The sequence below is a fragment of the Musca domestica genome, unplaced genomic scaffold, assembly GCF_030504385.1.
Source record: "Musca domestica strain aabys unplaced genomic scaffold, Musca_domestica.polishedcontigs.V.1.1 164, whole genome shotgun sequence".
Classification (NCBI taxonomy): domain Eukaryota; kingdom Metazoa; phylum Arthropoda; class Insecta; order Diptera; family Muscidae; genus Musca; species Musca domestica.
The window spans coordinates 1,069,528-1,091,335 of NW_026712225.1; the positions used below are offsets into that span (position 1 = coordinate 1,069,528).

The window sequence follows — 21,808 nt, forward strand, 5'->3', positions numbered from 1 at the left end:
GTAAAATAGGTATAACGATTAGAAAAAATTTGAATTTAATAAGGAAAACAATGTATCTTTTTCGGAGACTTCATAGTAGTAGTTATGATTTCCTGTTATGAAATGATTATCAAAGCAGACAGAGCGCAAAGCATTATGAACGTTGCAAGCGTTAGATGCCTGCTTAGAGGCCAACGCGTAATGGACGCGCTACGCGTTGCTATAAGTTACGCTTGTCAAATACCACGCGTCACATAGCGTGTCTACTTTGCAGCGACATTTAAATTACGCGATTTGTGAAGATTCGTCTGACGTATAGCCAGAGGGGTGGGAAGAATATTTAAATACATGTTTTATTAGAACAAGTTTGGTGTAAGCGTGGTACAATGAAGGCCTAGGTAGTATGCATGGTAGAAGAATATAGGTAGATGCATCAACGCTTGCGAATATAAGTACATTTTTATATATTTTCTTATACGATGCAAATAGGAGGTTGTTACAATATGCATTTCTCAATAATTTTTACAAATTTAATAATTTTCCATTCAACATTTTCAATTCCAAAATCGGTTTGACCGTTCATTGTCCCAGCAGCTGTGTCGACGCGACCACCTGTATTCTTCTACCATGGTAGTATGGTATTCTTCTACCATGGTAGTATGGTAGAAGAATACAGACAGTCGAAACTGCTGCTGGGACAATGAACTGTCAAACCAACTTTGAAATTTAATAAAAATATACTTATTTTTGAAAAAAATATTTTAAAAATGTTCCCTTGCCTCGATGCATCTACTTGTATTCTTCTATCAAGCTAGGTGAGTCAACGCATGTTATATTCGCCATTTGTTGTTTGGTTTTGTCTCAACGCGGGACAAATGTTTACAACTAAATATTTGAATCATATGTGTCGAGTGGGTCTGTCTGGTTACTTTTGCTGCAATAGTTGCTCAGCAACTTCTTTCATTCACACAAAAATTGTACATTCTTGTAGATCTGGAACAGACCATAATGTACATTTTTTTAATTAGAAAATTTCAATTTTATTTATTTCATTTAATGCGTATTTGTGTAATTTTTTGACCACACTTGATTTTTATATAAATGTACATATAGGCGGTATGGCTGACATCCAACGTCTTTACAAATAGAGATTTCACTTCAAATCTCAGGTCGATAAGCCCATTTCGAAAGAGAAGCAAATATATAAAATCAGAAGCGCAAAACAATCTAAAACGACGACATCTGTTGCTAAAAAATTCCCCAAAAGTTTAGAAAGCCCAATACTTGAAATAAATTGCTCATGTATAAACTCAAAATTACAATTTATTTATTAAAAACGTCATTTATATTGTAAAGTATGTACATTGTTGGTTTTCATTTATTTTGTAAAATACTTTTCTCTATTTGTGTTTGGTTTTGAAATAAATAAAAGAATGATATACATTTTTTGTTAGTTAAACATATAGTATTGAAACGTACAGCTTCATCTTCTTCTTCTTCATGCAGACATAACAGGTTTATTTATCATCAATTCAATATCACAGGGCAATACAAAAATCTCCTGAGAAATGGTACGTTTGTTTTCATCGTTTCGTTACATTTTTATGAGTTTTGTGTTGGGTGTTTGTTAAGATAATTTTGCTAAAGCTAAACACAAATTGGGCAAACTATTTCAACTGGACAATTTAGTACTGCAAAAAAATAAAATAAATAAAAACAAATGATAAAAAATGAACATTTAAAACTTAAAAAAATGAGACAACTATTTTAGTTCGTAATGTATAATGGCTATGATTTATATTGGGACATTACTCTTCTTTAGGTTTTTGCACAAAGTATTGATTGTACATGGTGTATGCTAGACCTAGTGTCAGACATCCAACAACTGTGCCCTGCGCCGCCACACGTAACTGCATAAGGAACACGCTTGTGCTCATCGTTCCACGATGTTTGTATTTGTAGGCGCCAATGAGACCGGCAGCAACGAAACCAGCCAGACCTGCAAAAGAATATTGAAAATTGGTTAATGTCTGGTTATGTAAACTGTTCTTGAATATATTAACTAAGAGAGTTAAATGGATGCTTATATCTTGAAAACACTTTCCTTGGTGTTTCCACCCATGCATTTAATAGCATTCTCTACAGAATCAACTTACTTATTACTTTTTCAGTAACTGAGCTTTTTCAATCCATTTAAAATTCAATTTTACAATGTTTACTACATTGTCTTATCCGGATTACGATTTTTTTTTGATATATGCTCTAATACCTCAATTCGTTAATTATTGCAGTAACATCTACACAGTAACAAGTTGCTAAGCGCAAAATGTTTGCAAAATAACAGCTGATTAAAAAATTATCAACAATACAATGAAATAAGGTGTTTCAGACACCCCATTGACTCATACTTTTAAACTCTACGTCACACTGAAGTGAAGAATCGCATACTGAGGAGATTTAGCCGTGTGTTTTTGTAATGAAAGGACAGTCCACATTTACTGTACGATTTCAATAAATTTAATTTATTAACCGTATTTTAATTTAGTTAACTGATAATTGACAGTCATTGTAGAATAAAAAAATGCAGTGTTTTCCAGGCAGAGATCTTTTCCATCATGAAAGCGACAGAATTGATTGAACCCGTGGAAAATGAAATAACTGAACCAGTGACCAGTTATGTGGATAATCAAGCGGCTCTAAAATCAATCTGTACACTACTCTCCGGCTTTGCCTGAGGGTACCTGGCCATTGTAATATCGATGGAAATGAGAAAACCGACGAATTGGTAACGATAGGTTCGCACTCAACAGACCTTGAAGTTGCCGACATGTTGAAACCCACATTTTGTTATTTTAACAGAGCATTAGAACTACTGTTAAGGGAGAAAACCAAAGTGAGCTGGTACAATGAACCACCGTGCAAGGTTTCAAACATAACAAATATCTCCTCGCTTAAATCTCAGTTTCTACTAAGCATGAACTACAACTTCCGATCAAAAACGTCCAAATGGGATAACTCTAATGTCGAATACGGCAGTCTGTGTGACGGTATTGAAGAGAATAAAACGATCGAACACCTTTCATGCCAATGTCCTGCAATATCAAGGCAACGATTACGACATATAGGGGAACATTCGACTCTCAGTGTGCATTCAGACACGGATTCCTTGGTCATATATAACTTGCCACAAAGGCTTTACGCCGGAGTTTAAAATTACTATTCCCTTTCTACTTCTCTACAAAGATCTATCATACCCTCCACCACACATAGTATGGAGGGTATATTAAGTTCCTCATTCCGTTTGTTTTTTTGTCTGCAGACAGGTCAAGTTCGAAGATAGGCTATATCGGTCCACGATATCATAACACCCATATAACGATTCCCTGATATTCGGTTTTTCGATGATTGTAGCTAAATTTTTCAATAAAATTGTCTGAAAATCCATATGTGCACTTTACCCCACGGAAGAGAATTGTTTAATAGGTTCACGATATCGGATAGGCCCCATACAACGGTACCACCTGGTATTAAGTATTTTGATGATTTTAGGGGTGTTATTCACCGAAGTTGTTTCAGATTTCGTATTTAGAATTCGTAATGGGTACCACAGCCTATAACAAAAAATGCGTATGCAGGCCCACGTCTTCGTGTAGCCGAAGTATAACGTTACGTCACGATATTCGGAATTTTCACAATTTTAGGTACAAAATACACCGAAATTGTTTGAAGTTCCCAATAAAAAATTGTCTGTGACAGAAATTGTCGATCCAGGTCATTCGTATAGCCCCCATGTATCGGTACTTCTCTATATGCGCTATTTTGATGATTGTATTCACAGGATTTTTTTCAACTTTCGTATTTGAATATTGTAATGGCCTATGACAATTTTCCCTGCAGGTATCATTTCGGTATTTTTAAGATTTTAACAGAATTTTTAACGGATTTTATTTTTTTTTTTTGATAATTTCCAAATCGGGGAGGGTATTTAAATTTCGGCCCGGCCGAACTTACTGTTTTTTTTTTACTTGTTCAAAATTTCATTCCTTCTTTTGTTCTTCACGCAGGATGATCACAGTGGACCAAAAGGTCTCCCAGTAGTATTGTATCTAGTCACAATTTCAGTTATAACTATATATTCTTTAAATTAAGCATTGTAGAATATACAGAAATAATTTGTACAATTAATCTATAAACGAATATTCCTAATATTTTGAAATATATACACTGGTGGCCAAAACTAAAGCAACTAAAATCGCAAAGACAATAAATGTCCTGAAACTTTTACAAAAATAAACAAAACGTAATTATTTTTCCAGTTTTAAATGAGGTCTTTAATTCACTTTTAAGAAACTAAAAATAAAAATACAATAATAATTTTGAACGAAAAATAATATATGGAAAACTAAAATGACCTAATTTTTGTTTGGTCAAAACTAAAGCAACTTTTTGATTTTTTATTTTAAAATAATTAAATTTTGGCTAGTAGTCGATAGCATCCATTATTTTTGATAGCAGCTGCACACCTACGAGGCATTGAATCTATAACACGCTCAATCTGATCCTTGGGTATGCTTTCCCAGGCACCCCGAATTATTTGGAAAATGTTGTGCTTATTTGTTTTCAAAACTCGCTTGATCTTCCTGTCTACGATACTCCAAAGGTTTTCTATGGAGTTTAGGTCAGGTGATTGTGCCGACCATGACAAAACATAGATTTTTGACTCCCGCAACCAATATTTGAAAAGTTTTGGCGCAAGTTTGGGAACATTGTCAAGCTGAAACACCCAAATGAGCCGAATATTTTACTCAGCGTAAGGGAACAACGTGATGTCCAACACATCTTTGTAAAAAAACCGATCCATAACTTCCTTTATTTAATGGATAGGCCCTAGTCCATAGAAAGAAACACAGCGCCACGCCATTTTCGACCCTCCCTCATGCTTCACTGTACTTTTGCAACACTGCGGCTTGAGTCTTTAATTTTTTGGTCTTCTCACCGTAAAATTTTTCACGTCTGAGCTTTAATTATTAAACGTAGCCTCATCCCAGAAATAATGTCTTTCCATTGAGCTGGATTCCACTTAATATTATCGTTTCTGAAAGCCTTTCTGATTTTTTAGATATAAATGGCTTTTTTGATGGCTTACGGGCATGCAGACCAGCTACCACTACTAGTCTACGCACTGATCTCGAGCTTATATCCAATGATTGCTCTCTCACCAAATCAGTTGAACTCTTAAATAGTTGTTTTTTATTTCTCTCACAATTTGTTGATCAGTACGGGCTGAAGTTTTTCACGGCCTTCATCCGTTATAGACTATTACTACTGATCCAGTTTCAGAAAACCGACTTAGTATACAGAAATAATTATGAAATCACATAAATATTTATGAAATATTTCTCGGAAATCATTTTCTGTGATATGTTGTTTCCATAGTCACTGATAATTTGCTGTTTTATTCATTTACTGTATTTGCTTCTAGCCATTTTTAAACTTTTTTTGGCAGTACTTAAAAAACGAAAAGAAAAACACATACTGTTGTAAAAAACTTCTCAAAAAGGATTTATGACAAGCGAAATTGTCGAAGTAAGCAAAAAGCGATAAATACAACAGTAAAAATAACTGAAACTGCAGCGGTCATATGAATGTACAACAGAGTTGCTTTTGTTTTGTCCAAGCCAAAATCGTGTTAATTGACTTTACCATACATTATTTTTTATATAAAAATGAATTTTGGTTTTTTGTTTTAGGAGTTTAAAAAGTGAATAAAGTACCTAATTTAAAACAAGAAAAACTTTCCCATTTTCTTAACTTTTAAAAAAGTTACAGGGCATTCATTTTCCTTGTCATTTTAGTTGCTTTAGTTTTGGCCACCAGTGTATACCTAAGAAATTTATTTAGTATTACTACTTTCTGTAATGAACGTTAGAAAAAAAACCAAGGGCCAAATAACCATTAATAATATGCGGCGATTGCAAAATGTACAACAGTCCCTAGGTACTACACATAAAAATACCTCGATTAGGAGAAGCTATTAAGGACTAAACAGTCCGATCTGCCCCTTAGAAATGTTAAAAATCGGAGGGTTTTGTTGAACCGCGATTCAAAAAATACCGCTTGATGTTTTTAGGCGTAAAAATCTAAGTCGGATAAGACATCTCAAAATCATGATATCACGATATAGTTCAAGGTGTGAAATATAGATTTGAAATTTGGCACACACATTAATACCAATTGTTATATGCGTGATTTTAAAAACCATCTTAAAACGGCATTAAATATTTCTCTTGTTTCAATTAGATGATGCCCAAATTTATCACCATGTTTATTTACTTTAATTAACGTTTAACCCGTCACAAGTTTATTAAAACGAATTATCGGGATTCGTGTGGAAAAATTAGTTTGACCTACAATATGTACTTGAAATTTCAAACATTTCTGTTCAATATGACACATTTCGTTAGTCATATGTGAATTGCTTTGAAACGAATCAATCAATAATCAGGACAGACGTCATATTAAATTTAGTTTTGAAGTTTTTAACAAACATTAATATTACTTTTAGGATGTGTGCTATTATTAATGGGATTTAGCGCTCCACGTGTGGGTAGGTACATTATTCATGAAAAGGTACCGCCGGATATTAAGTATTTTACTTATTAAATTGGTTAATCTGGCAACACTATGCCTGAGTAGTCGTGTTTTTTTTCATTGCGGCTGATCATTCGCTAAATTATCTTTTTTTATTCGCACTGATCGTTGTTATACATTTCGCTGCACTAAATTCTTGCAATTTATTAATAGTCCGACACAAATTACCTGGAGTTCGTGTGATAAATCATTTAATCATCATTTAATCATCATTTAATCATCATCATTTTCATCAAGCGGTTTCTTATTGTGGCGTTCTTACGTAACAATTTTGCTGGTTGCTTATTTCGTTGTTCTTGATTGCTTTTGTTGCTGCTATTTCTTGTTGCTGTGCTGCCGTTTGCTGCGCTGTTACGTGTTTAAGGAAGAAAAAATGACGAAGTGTGGTGCTTGTGATGAGACTATTACAAAAACTCAGGGGAGTATATTGTGTGGAGTCTGTAACAAATGGCTACATGCCCCCTGTGCCAAGATTAGTGATAAAAACTTATTAGCGTTGCGTGCTATGAAATATACGCATTTCATTTGTGCTAAATGTAATGGAAACACCCGCACCAATCACAATAGTGACAGCATTGCTGATGAAATTCGCAATTTAAATGCCAAATTTGATGGGTTTATATTGAATAACCAATCAGAACAAAATTCTATAAAGACAGCACTTGATGATATAAAAAATGAAATGTCTTCGTGTTTCACTGAAATTAGGAGTGACATAAAAACTTGCAACGATCGTATTAATCATGTGGAATCTAATGCATCATCAAAACTATCTGATCTGCAAGCTGAGATCAATTTGTTGCATCGGAGACTGAACAGAGCTGACATGTTAATTGGTGGATTGCCAGCGGGAATCGAAGATCTTCTTGCCCCTGTTCTATCCTTGGGCACATTTTTCAACGTACCAATCTCTAGCAGTGACATTAGCCACGTATCTTACATAAGCAAGAAGGCACAGATTCTGGTCAAATTTAATAATGTGCATGCCCGTGACTGTATAATGAAGGAATACTTCAAAACTAGATCACTTAAGGCGTGTGATATAATGGATGGAGCCTGTAGGGATTTAACTAATCGTGTGTATCTTAACGAGCATTACTCGCCAGGTGCAGCTTACCTCAACTCAATTTGTAGAAAACTTCAAAAACAAAATATTATTACAAAATTTAAAATTTTGAACTCACATGAGCTGAAAGCCAAACTATTGTTTCCGGACGGCAAAGTATTGTTTGCTGACGTCAAGAATGCTGCCTCGCTTTTGAATGAATCCCCAGATGTTTCCACTTAAGCAGTATTTGACACTTTAACATTTTTTTAATACTTGCATTTCAATAATTAGTTTCCTAATATTGTGTAGTAGATCTCATTTCTTAGAATTTTATGATCAGCTGTATGAGTATGTTAAGTTTGAATTCGTTTTAAATGCATTTATATTGTATAGTATTAGTTTTTTATTTCGATTCTTGGTTCCCCCCCACAAACTGTTTTTTGATTTATTATGCCCTTACGTGATAATCTAGGTCCAGTCGTGAATAATAACTCATACATAAAGGATGTACTTTGCCCATTTGACCGCAGTTTCAAGTTAGCTCATCTAAACTGCCGAAGTCTTAAACCTTTGTCAAAGATTGAAGAGTTGAGGCAAATCTTAAGAGATGGCATATTTCATATTTTTGCAGTCTCAGAAACATGGCTGTCGGCTGAAATATGTAGTAAAGCTGTTTCCTTGCCTGGATATAAGTTCTGTCGGAATGACCGACATCGTCCTGGGAGAGGTGGGGGTGTAGGGATATTTATACGTAGCGGAATTTCTTATAAAGTTGTGTTGAAAGTTTCAGAGTTAGGATGTGAGTCGTTATTTGTCGTAGTGCATTTTAACAATATTCAAATATTGTTTGGTGTTGTCTATTTGCCCAATGGAAATTTAGTTGAATTTGAATGCCACCATAGATACCTATTTTCTAAATACTCCAAAGTTTTCATTTTAGGGGATTTTAACATCAATCTCTTTGACACATCCAGAGCCAATGCTTTTCGTTCTATCTGTGCCCAGTATAATATATCTATCGTACATAATTCCATGCCCACACATTTTAACTTAGGTAGAAGATCAACCTCACTTATTGATTATATGCTTACGAGTGATAGTTCATGTGTGAGATATTTTGATCAGGTTCAATGTCCGTCTGTGTCTGACCATGCTCTTATTTTTGCATCTATAGATTTCGATGTCAATTATCTGCCCGATTTTATAGAGTTTCGTGATTATAACAATATTAATTGGATTAGGTTATTTAGCTTTCTTGAGTCCTTTGATAATAATGCAATGTCTAATTCAATCGATGCAAATGAAAAATGTTCTTATTTAGGTGTTTTGCTTGCTGATCTTTTTTCTTGTGTACCAATTGTTAGAAAGAAGGTACAGTTTTCTCCAGATCGTTGGTTTATGGCAAGGGACGTAACTTTTGCAAGATCTGTAAGGGATCTAGCATATGCTGCTTTCCAGAGAAATAAGTCTCAGGAAAATTGGGTAAAGTATTGTAGGTATCGTAACAAAGCAAGGACAGTTATTCGTAGGAATAAAAGGAGATATTTTTCAAAGCTTTTTGGTAATATGACTTCGTCTGAAATTTGGAAAGTGCTCAGGAATTCGGGATGTGTGCAACATGATAGCGCAGAATTTGATATTGATGTCAATGATATAAATACTTTTTTCGCACAGGCCAATTCTACGTCGGATGATAATTTTGATATAACTCAATTTAATGACACTACTTCGTTTTCCTTTAGATGTGTTTCTGTGGTTGAGATTTTTGAGGCGGTTAATAAAATTAAGTCGAATGCGGTTGGTATTGATGGAATACCAATCCGCTTTATAAAACTTGTCATTCCTTACATATATGACTATATTTTGGATTTGGTCAATTTCATCTTGACTTGTTCCTCTTACCCATTAGCTTGGAAAAATGCCCGAGTAGTTCCTATACCAAAAGCTAAAAACGTATATAGTCCAGATGACCTACGTCCAATATCAATCCTACCAGCAATTTCAAAAATTATGGAAGTGATCTTAAAGAATCAAATTTTGGAATACACTTCAAATATGATATCTGACACACAGTTTGCATTCCGGCAAAGGCACAACACCACACACTTACTTTTAAAAGCCACTGATTTCATCCGCCATAATATTAATGATCGAAAATTAAGTGTCCTTTTATCTCTTGATCTGTCAAAAGCGTTCAATTCCATTAACTTTGCTCATTTAATCACTAAATTAAGAGATAATTTTAATTTTTCTGGAACTGCCTGTAAACTGATTTATTCATTTATCAGAGATAGATCACAGTTTGTTGCTATCAATGGTAACCAATCTGACCCAGTGAGTTTAAATAGTGGTGTACCGCAAGGTTCTATACTGGGACCACTATTATTCCTTCTTTATGTTAATGACTTGCGTGATACCATGCAGTTCAAATCTTGTGAAACGTTGCAGTTTGCTGATGACATTTTCTTCATTTTAACTGGAGATAGTGATAACTTATCTTTGTTCGAAAGCAATGTAAATGAATGTCTGCAGCAATTCTCTAATTGGGCATCGGCGAATTATCTTACAATTAATCCGTCAAAAACTAAGGCTTTGATGTTTGGTAGGGGGAATAATATGGCTTCCGATATAAATGTCCATTTAAATTACAATAATATTGAATTTGTTACTCACCACAAAATTTTAGGTGTTATAGTGGATAATGAGCTTTCTTTTAGACAACATATTGATGCTTTATCTGGGAGAGTTTGCTTTTTGTTGAGAAAGATCTATTCCGCCAAATTATATATGCCTCTTCGTATTAGAAAATATTTAGCTCATGCTGTGCTGATGTCTAACATTCTATATGGTTTGGAAGTAATCTCGGGTTGTATCGGGATCAGTTTTACACGTTTACAGAGAATTTTAAATTCAGTTGTGCGTTTTGTTTACAACGTTCCCCGAAGGAACCATATATCTAGATATGTTAAACTTTTTCTGGGGTGTTCTTTTACCGATTTTGTGTCTTATAGGATTCTTGTTGCCTTTTATAATATTATCAAATGTCGCACACCAACATCTCTATACAGTCTTTTTGTGTTTTCTCATTCAACAAGAAATCCTCAAATAGTTATACCAAGGATTTATAGAGATGTTTGTGCGAGATCGTTCTTAGTTAGAATTGCACGGAATTGGAATCTATTACCCTATGAACTGAGGATATTTTCCCACTCTAATAATGTTTTTAGGAAGAAACTTTTTATTCATTTTGCTTCTTTTGAGCTGTAGTTTTCTTTTCTAAATAGCCATGCTTCTGATTTTCTGACTTTTGGTGAAATGATCTTCATATTGATTGCATTGTATTACAATTATTTGAGTTATTGTTTGCTTGGACGCTATATTTTTCTTGTCTTATTATATTATTATGGCTGGGGAGCCAATGAAGAGAAATTATTTTATAGTTTTAATTTTTTTTTGTATTTAATTATAAGTATTAAATACTCAGGTTTTGCTAGCTATGTAATATGATTTTATGGTCTTAGAGGCCCTGTATTACACAAATGAGTTTGAATAAATAAATAAAAAAAATAAAAAAAATAATACCCAAAATTATCACAATGTTTTTTACTTTAAATTAAGGCCATCAAAAGTTAATTGAATCAGACTTTCGTGCTGCACGTGGAACAAAAAATTATTTTGACCTACAATATGTACTTGAAATGCCAAATATAACTATTTTATATGAAAAAATTCGCTAGTATCAGCTTTGAAATGAATTTATCAAAAAGTAAATCCCCTGCAAAATTATTACAGAGGTAAAGTACAGTAGCTTTCATTATTTCCCAAATGTAATAATTTACTGGTTGTATAAAATGTAAATCCCAGCGTCCAGCGTTCGATATAAAATTATCATATCACTATGCTAGAGGGCTGAAAATCTACAACTTTAAAATATTTAATTTTTTTTATATTAAATATTGTGAAATTATTATACTAACTCTAGGAACCAGAGGTTTATTAAATATGTACAACAAATTATTGTGAAACTACATGTAGTATTGCCATCATTTGGAAAAATTAGTAGTTACACATATACAAAAATAAGCAATCATCAAAATGTTTACAAAAGAAATGAATACAGAACAACTTTATTTCAATTCCCCAAACGCAAATCCATGTTTATAGCTTTTTTTTTGTAATTAATAACAAATTCTATTTGGAATTACATCATACACAAATTATGGCTTGGCTGTTCAACCAAAGAGATTAGCGCGTCATTTCTCGCTCGTCAGACATACAGACAACTCATGATTAGATAACACAAAAGTGCAAGTCCTAAGTCAAATGCTTATGCCTTCTATTCCTGGACCAATGTCTTCTGTCTAACATGACACATGTATACAATCAAGGTCATGGCCGTGGCGTGTATTCACCACCATGATACTACACTTTTTTTGTAAATTTCCATTGGAAAAATTTAGCGAAAAGAGAATGCTCACCAAAAGAGCTAGTCAACGTCACAAAAAGTATTCACACTTTGTGCTTTGATTACGGAAACAAATTTTGCAGATATTTGGCATCATGTGGTTCGATAGCTCTTGGCAACAAAACAAGTGACTTACCCACAACCATAAATGGGGAATCCTTGGCCTTTTTCGACAATTTGCCACCTTCATCTCCAGGCTCATCAAAATAGGATTTAGAACTCATGACGTTGGCAGGTACTTAACCGTTTATTTAACAATTTTTTTTAAAAAAATAAGCGAAGACGTTCCCGTTCACTCTCTCATTGACTGGCTTTTTTCAAACTAATACAAAAATTTGGTTTTGCAAAAATAAAACCAAATCGAAAGAGAGAGAGTATAGGGATACGTAACTCGAGTTTTGACGATAACACTTGAAAAGTCTATAGCAGAGTAGACACTATCAGTATTGTCCATGGAAGCAATGTAGTTGTCGTTTACAAAAGAGCGATCCCTACAAGAACAAACTTGGCTGAGGATTTGCTAGTAGAACTTGAATCGGACTTGGATGGTGTTCGTGGTTTAATTCGTACAAACACATTCGCAATAACTTAAGGTGAGAATACATAATGCGCTTATTTGGGTGGCTTAAGTTATCTGCAGGCTTCTTCGTAGAGGAATAAAGGAGTTTTATTTTAACTAAGTTCGATTTTGGCCCTAAGCTCCTTTGTTGATTTCCGAAGAAGCCAGCCGATGACTTAAGCCAGTCAAATATGCGCTTTATGTATTCCCATCCTTAGAAGTAAATACTACATTCTCAAGAACGGCCCTTAAGCTGAAAATACATAAAGCGCTTTTCTGGCTGGCTTAAGTCATCGGCTGGCTTCTTCGGAAATGAACAAAGGAGACTAGGGCCAAAATCGAACTAGGTCAACCTAAAACTCCTTTGTTCATCTACGAAGAAGCCAGCAGATAACTTAAGCCATCCAAATATGCTCTTTATGTATTTCCAGCCTTAGCCTCTTAACCAATGGCGAAACCAACAACTGGCTTATTTGTAGAGGAACAAATGAGTTTTAGGTTGACTTATTTCGATTTTGGCTCTAGCCTTCTTTGTTCATTTCCGAAGAAGCCAGCCGTTGACTAAAGCTGGAAATACATAAAGCGCTTATTTGGCTGGCTTAAGTCATCGGCTGGCTTCTTCGGAAATGAACAAAGGAGACTAGGGCCAAAATCGAACTAGGTCAACCTAAAACTCCTTTGTTCATCTACGAAGAAGCCAGCCGAGGACTTAAGCCAGCCAAATATGCGCTTTATGTATTTCTTTAGAGATTTATAGAGCATGATTTTGAAAAGAAAATTTGACCTTTCATTAATTTTTCGCTTTTTTTGTTTATTTATTCAAAATCAATGCAACAACTTGCTTTGTTTATTTGACAAATTGTTGCATTTGTTGATAGTAATTCTGACATTATAACCCATACAGGTAGGAAGCTTTTTTCAACTTAAGCCTGCCAAATAAGCGCTTTATGTATTTCCACCTTAAAGATTTATTTCGCAATAAATATTTCTTTAAAAATAAGTAGATTTGTATATGTTTTCCTATACGGCGCTGATCGCCTATGCCGTTTTTAAACAATTTTTACAAATTAGAATAATTTTTCATTCAACAATTTCAATTCCAAAATTGGTTGGTTTGACAGTTCATTGTCTCAGCAGCTGTGTCGATGCGACTACCTGTATTCTTCTACCATGTCAAAGCATATTTAACTTGTTCCTTCTTTTCCCCAGTGAACTAACGTGTTCATTTGCAACCATCTGTTGTATGTGTTTGTTGTTAGCTTCGGTTAATTTGATTTCACAAGAAACAGAAAAAACACCGGTTGAGATGAGTTCCTGGCATCCAGAAGATGAAATATCCATATCGGATTCCGAAGACGAGGACGATGGCTTGAAGAAGGCGTTTCATGGCCGAGATGCCATTGTTTTTGTGGTTGATGCATTTTTGTACCATGAACCGGATTTTTTGATGGCAGCGTTCTCCTTAATCCGGGAAGCATTTTTGTCGGGACTGCTTGTGAATGACAAAGATCTTATGGCTTTAATATTGACTAATACTAAAAATTGTCCTGAACCCAATGAAGCCAACTGTTTGGACGCCATTGTGATGCCCGAAAATTGCGCAGTATTCCTGCCTCCACGTCAATTGAATACGGCCATTGTTAAACATTATTTGGAATTTCTGGAAACTGTTTCCGAAGATTTTGAAGAAATCTATGGTGTGTGTGAAAATGATGGTGCCAACTTTTCTCACGTCTTACGTTTATGTTTGGATTTGGTTGACCAGTGCACCTATTCCGTAGACAATACCACAATCGTTTATTTAACCGATAAAGATACGCCTCATCCAGTTAATTCCGAGGCATATGGACATGCACTACAGAAAGCTTCTGATTTGAGTGGCAAAGAGGTGGAATTCCAAATTATTCCAATGTGGGATGAATTTAACTATGATGTATTTTACAAGGAATTTATATGTCTGGTACATAACATTGAGCTAGATTCATTTGAGCCCATGGACCCTCAACGTTCAAGAGAAATGCTGGCAGATCGCAAATTCAAACAAAATTTTGTTAGACGCTCGTTGGGACACTTCAAACTAACTTTGGGCCCTGATTTGGCGCTTTCTGCTCAATACTTTAACTTCTACCAGAAAGCTAAAGGACCTCGTAAAGTTTTAATTCGCCGTGCCGACAATGCAGTAATACAGAGAAAACGGCTCACCAAAGTATTCAAAAAGGACCCTGAAACGGAAGAGTTAACTGATGGACGCTTGATTAACATTACCGACGCTTGGTACGAAATAAATTTAGGCAATACGCCCATACGCCTATCCTACGAACAAGTCAATCGTGTCCGTAATCTACATCAGCCTGGTATGATGTTGTTGGGATTTCAGCCACGTTCATGTCTGGATAATTTCTCATATTCTAAAACGTGTAACTTCATGTATCCTGATGATAGTCATATTGTTGGGTCTAAACGTTTATTCCGTGCTCTCTGGGAACGTTGTAAGGCTAGAGATAAGATTGCCATATGTTTGTTTATGAGCAAACGGAAATCAATGCCCCGCTATGTGGCCCTGGTGCCAGAATCCAGAGAAGATGCAGAGAGCGGATCGCACTACTCTTTAATTACAAATGATGGCTTCAAAATAGTCTACATTCCCTGTGCATCGTATGTGCGCGAATTGGATCCGTCCGAATGGAATTCTATAGAGAACAGTGCATCCAGTGAACAGGTTGATATTTGCAGTAAAATTGTAAAGAAGTTCCGCCTGGGCTACGATCCAACAATGTTCTGTGATCCGGAATTAGATCAGCTGCAAACCAAACTATTGGGTCTGGCATTTAATGTTACAAATGAATCTACGGGCAGCCGCTACTTTCCCGACGCAGAAATGCAAGATAAACGTATTGAATCAATTCTACCAAAGTTTCAAGAGCTCTTTGGTGAAGATGAGGAACCTGCCAAAAAACGTTCAGCCCCCGCCAGTAAGGCAGATGGCTCAAATGCAGCTAAAATTCCAAAATTGTCGGCAGACAATTTGAACAATAAAGATTATGTTTTGGATATGGCCAACAAAAAGGCACTGGATTCCTGTACTAAGGATCAGTTGCTACAAATTTTGGAACAACATTACAACAGAAAAGTTGCCAAGTCAACTAAAAAGCAGGATATTTTAGATATAATCTACAATAACTAAAAGAGTTTAAATAAAAATGAATTTGTTATTTTTTTTTTTTTCAAAAGAAAAAATTAGTTGAATTGGGTCTTAAATTGGAAATGGATAAGTAGATTCGATATTGAGTAAAAAGCCCAGAATAAATTGGCAATTTTGAAAATTCGTCCTTGGAGGATTCTGAAAAAGGCATTTCGAATAGTTTTGCTTACAAATGTCACATAGTAAAGAATGAATGAATGAAGAAATGGGAATACTAGTTTATAAAATTGAAATGGATCAAGAATAAAAAGGTAAGTAAATTTTAAGGCTTACTTTGCAAAGATTATCCTTAATATTTGAAACGATATCAAGTTTGAAATGATTTTCGCAAAAAGAAAATGTTTAAACAAATGTGGGATGTTAGAAATAATAATTTTTAACAAAATCGGTGGATAAAAGACAAAAAATTGTAGAAAATTTAAAAAATAATCAAAAACCATTATTAATGTACCACATAAACATTACCTTAGGAAAAAATCAAATATAAATATTAGCGATGGGAGTACCAAATATGGTTTAAACTTGGCACATCGTAATATTTAGATAAGACTTAGGCTAGGTACAAATATGGACAAGTTTGGCCGATCTCTTCATGTACATCACCCCACTGAAACTTTCTTACTTGTTCGTATACCATTATAGGTATTGTAGACAACACGAAACACCATTGAAGCAAAGCGTTTCCTTATCTCTGAGTACTATTTGAATGCTTCAAGCTCCCTTTTGTATACTGTTTCGTTCATTGTGAGAGTGCTAGGAATAACAATTTATCTTTCCGATGGTACAATATTTAGCGATTTTTAATACCTCGTTTTTTTTTTTTAATTAAACCCCATGTTGCTTACATTTTAGTACGAATTTTCAAACATATAGCCATATTACACACAAACACCGAGAGTTATCCTCTTGCAACTTTTCAAGATTGAAGCTTCAGTCTTTTGTCTGGTCACTGAATATTAATGAAATTCAAGCAATGACATTACATTGGGCATATATAACTGTATTATGGGAACAAAACATCCTTAAGACAAGACATATATAAGATATTCAGGGTGAGATAAAAAAACTGCTACAAAGTCAAAGGCCATAATTTTTACATTTTTTTAAAATTTTATTGAATAAAAACAATGTCGAAAATAACAAATTTTAAAATAAGTTTAGATTTGTTCGAAATGACATATATAAGATATTCAGGGTGAGATAAAAAAAACTGCAAAAAAGTCAAACGCCATAATTTTTACATTTTTTTTTTAATTTTATTGAAAGAAAACAAAAAATGTCGGAAATAGCATCAAATTTTAGAATAAGTTTAGATTTGTTCGAATTGGTCACCTTTGGTATGAATTATGATTTTCAAACGGCCAATGAAACCATCACACGATGCCCGAATGTTGCTCTGTGGTATTTTGGCCCATTCCCGGCGAAGCGCTTGCTAGAGGTGATCGACACTTTGGTATTATTTAGTGCCAACCTTGATTTCCAGACACAATAGTCCAACGGATTGTTATCCGCAGATTTTGATGGCCATTGTGTGATAGAAATGAAGGGATGAACCTAATTTTGTAACCATTCTTGGGTGGCGCGTGCTGAGTGCGATGGTGCAGAGTCCTGTTGGAATGTCCAAGGTCTGCGGCCGAAATGTTTGCGTGCCAAAGGCTGTAATACACCCTCCACAATATTTTTGCGATAATATTCGGCATTTATTCTGATGACACGGTCGATTACGAGCGGAGAGCGACCATCGGCTGTTATGACGGCCCACACCATCACCATGGCCGGCGCTTGAGTTCTGGTGGCTAACTGAAGGTGCACATTTTTAGCTGACCGCTTAAGCAAGTAAACGCGATCATTTTGTTTGTTTACAAACTGCTGGACAACGAATGTTTTCTCTGATCGGAGAAAACCAAATTCGGCAGTTCACCAATTTCGGCCAAGCTAAGCAACTCTTTAGCTCTTTTGAGTAAATTTTCTTTCTGTTGCGGAATTTCAATGACTTTACCCCGAGCTATTTTTTTAATATTTGCTGAATGGAATATTGCGATATGTTCAGCTCACGAGACATTTTTCGGCCACTGCGACGCGATCAAGTCGCTTCATTACTTTTCGAACCATTTTTGCTCGGACTACGCTACCAGTATCACGGTAACGAGCGATGGTATGAGACACAAAAGATTTATTCACATTTAAATGCTGGAGTACTCTAACGATAGCCACTTGTGGTTTTCCAGCCAAATATAACAAATCACACTATCACGCTTGAATTCCATCACGACTAATTTTTTTTTCTGGAAAATTCTCACCAAAATGCTTTTGTACGCTTGTTAACAATATAATGAGCTGTCACTGAAATAATTTTAACAGCTGTCGGACGAGTGGCTTAGAAATGACAGCAGTCTGAAGTTGGTTTGCAGTTTTTTCATCTCACCCTGTATGTATAATTTTCAGGTTACAAGTTTTTCCAACTCCCCAAACCTTGTTGTTTCCCCTTTTTCTGATGCGATTTTGAAAGATTCTTGTTGTTTGGTAACGGCATTCATTTACAACTCCATGGATCTTCACAAAAAACTGCACATACCTGCTACTCATTCTGAATAATTGTGAATGTTTTAATTGCTACCTTATTGCAGTAATTTGTCATTCATTTATGGTCATTCTCATTGTTGAGTATATAATTACATTGTACCTTTGGTGTAGGTATTCCTGTTCCATGGTATCTCATACTTGCATTTAATAACTCGCTGTCGTAGCTTGGGGGCATTTAACCACATATCCGCCTATGAGCGTGCGCGCGTCTGTGTGTGTGAAGAGAATAGCATTACATCGAAAACACATGTATGCGTGTGGATATAACAGCAAGTGTATAACAGGGTCCTGGATGAGCTTGTGGGTAATTTAAGCAATTAACACTCACTTATGAGAGAGCGTCACACGGTTTAACTTTATTTTTTTAACAATGTTCCGTGTTATTTGTGCGTACAATCTTTGTTGTAATTGTTGAAATTCTTTCACAATTTATGGTGTTGTCGGAAACGGAAGTGGGCAATAATGAACCAAAAAATGTACTGATATGAAAAGTTTGCTTTTTTACAAACCAGAAATGTTGGGAGCTTCATGTACCTATATTGCCAAATATTTAAAGTTTGGAAAATTATCAATCCGATAAGTTTATTTACTTTCTTTTTATTCATAATACATAATACCTATTCTTTCGTCCGCTAATTTTGTATAAATATGATATGGTATAAATATGATATGGTAGGAATCATCTCCTACTGTGCATACTCTAATGAATAACAAGTTAGATAGCACCTATCGTTTTGCCTACAATTATTTGCCTTTAGCATATGACCGTCTATTATAAATATTATGATATAAGATAAATACACCAGCTCGTCACCAAGATAGACGGATGTATTTGGTTGGATGGACTACATATATCATGAAACGGATGAATGGGATCGTCCCAAGACACATTTTCGTCCTCTGTCGACATAAAGCTGAAGGAATACAAATTCAGTTTCTGAAAGAGGGAAACCAGTGATGAACCAGTTCCACCCTCTTTTTATACCCTCCACCTTGGAAAAAACGGAATGACAAAGTTAATATATCCTCCAACTTTGTCATTCCGTTTATAACATCCCTAAATATTCGTCGTAGACTCCATAAAGTATATATATTCATAATCAGCATAAAATTCGATTTAACGATGTCCGTATGTCTGTCTGTTGAAATTACGATACAGCCCACATTATTTGACGTAGTGGGTTAAAATTAACAGAACAATTTGTATTGTGTCTAGGATGGTTGGTATTGAAAATGAGATATATCGGTCCACGCTTTGTTATAGCCCCTCCCGATTTTTGGTATTTTGATGATTTTTGCCACATTTTTTTCACGTATTTGTCTAAAAATTGGTATTTGCTAGTCATAATGGGTTCTAGCTACGGTGGCGAAACATTGCAAGATAAGTCCACGATTTGGTATAGCCCCCAAATAATGGTACCTCCCGATATTCGGTATTCTGATGGTTATTGTCACATTTCTTAGCGGATTTGTCTAAAAATTAGTATTTGTGTGTCCTAATGGGTTCTGGCTCCCTTGGCGAAACATTGTATGTATAGGTTCACGTTCTTGTATAGCCCCATATATTGGTACCTCCCGATATTCGATGTTTTGATGATTTTTGCCATATTTTCTTACAAATATGTCTAAAAATTGGTATTTGTGGGCCGGTTCGATTAGTACTAAATTAAGATCAAATTTGAAGATAGGCCACTGATTTACACACCTTCCGTTACGGTCCTCATATATGTCGTAATATGGCCACTAAGAAATACCTTCCGACCAAATCAACTGAATATTTTCAAAGCATTAAAAAAGAAGCGCAAAACATTTTAAATTACAACATTTTCTCTCACAACACATACAATTTGTTTTTAATTGCCAACAACCTTAGCCATTTATTCTATTTGTTTCTAACATTCTTCAAATGGAAATCGCCAACCCCTCCCCTTCGAGTCATAAAGAACTTTTATCAAATAAAGCTCGCTTACAGTCAATTTCAATTCAAACGTTTTTTTTTTTATTTCTTTGAACTTGCAACAAAGTCCGTGCGGCTTGTTAGCCAAAGTACTTAATAACAATTATCTGGCCATTTATAAAATGAGGCGTATACAGGACATGGTATTTTTTTTTTGAAATCGCCAGTGTTTAACTTCGTGTCGTGTCATCCATGGCATGCAGAGCCCGGGAGTACTCCAACCATTCATGTGTCATATTTAGCTTTTGAATGTCTATTTCAATTTCTTGTTTTATGTGTGAGTGTGTGTGTTTGTGTTTCTGTTTCATATAAATAAAACGGAAATTACACTTAAATATTCATTTCCTGTTTAATTTGCATACACACATATGTACGTGTATACATGGGGTACCTAAACAGGAACGTGCATTCTATACCGCATGCTAAGAAGCTATGGCGTGTAACACACATACATATGTATGTGTGTTATGTATTGTTGGCGCAATTTTTCACAATCGCCCATAAATGAATGAGCTATGACTCTCTCCCTCTCCACTCCCCCCATTGAGAAGTATGAATGTGTGTTCGAGTGTGAATATGTGTCGTGTGCCTTCTAAACACCCCATGGTCTGTGTGGTCTGGCATTATTCGTATGTTGAAAGGAATTGACCAAAACAATAAGACTTGTGCATGGACAGGCCTACCAACAAACATGACTAACATCCTGTTAGACGTGACATACGACACTGGCTTGGTGAGTTATTTATGCATTGTGAAAAACATTCAATGTCACAGACATACCAATACAAAGTCAATGAAGGAGACAAAAAAAGTACGATTTTAATGGAAAGTTGTGGAAAAGTTTAGTTGGTTGAAAATTTAACTTTGTATTGTTGTAGTAGGGAAAATATATATCTTTGGCCAAACAATATTCAATGCCATGGTAGAACTTTGATAGTTATTTATATTTATTGATATTTATTTTCCTCTTAGTGATCAATAGAAGACCTAAAACATCTATTTTATTTGTTGCAGATTAAAATATGGCATTCTTTATCTGGACGACCACATCCCATCCCAAAAAAGCCATCAGCCTATTTTAAAGAAGCCCATAGAAGATATTGAATTATTCTTAATCTACAAAATCTCTTCTGCTTACAAAAGACTTTGATCAAGATGATGCATGAAAGTTACGTAAAACATCGGGTAAAACAGAAATTGTCAAAAGAGAAATATTCTACACCAAATTTCCCAATAAGTCCCAGAATAAACTATGTAACTAAGTATGATCGTTTTAAAGACAAATATCTTCGAAATTTATATATTAACAAGTAAAATAGTAAGAGTCAGTTTTGGCGACAGATGTATACCCCCAGCCTTGAGTT

The 21,808-nt window shown here is 35.0% G+C and overlaps 2 protein-coding genes across 2 annotated transcripts; one reads left to right on the forward strand and one right to left on the reverse strand.

Annotated features, from left to right (window-relative positions):
* Positions 1-1,284: 1,284 nt before the first annotated feature.
* On the reverse strand, positions 1,285-12,473 carry LOC101893921 (HIG1 domain family member 1A, mitochondrial). Its single transcript, XM_005181599.4, has 3 exons — positions 12,280-12,473; positions 1,792-1,978; positions 1,285-1,670 (listed from the first exon to the last, which is right to left on the reverse strand). The coding sequence occupies exons 1-3, from the start codon at positions 12,365-12,367 to the stop codon at positions 1,652-1,654; spliced, it is 294 nt and encodes a 97-aa protein (XP_005181656.1). The 5' UTR covers positions 12,368-12,473; the 3' UTR covers positions 1,285-1,651.
* A 1,447-nt stretch (positions 12,474-13,920) lies between these two features.
* On the forward strand, positions 13,921-15,901 carry LOC131801520 (ATP-dependent DNA helicase 2 subunit 1-like). The gene has a single exon (XM_059120278.1). The coding sequence runs from the start codon at positions 13,946-13,948 to the stop codon at positions 15,884-15,886; it is 1,941 nt and encodes a 646-aa protein (XP_058976261.1). The 5' UTR covers positions 13,921-13,945; the 3' UTR covers positions 15,887-15,901.
* The last annotated feature ends 5,907 nt before the right edge of the window (positions 15,902-21,808 follow it).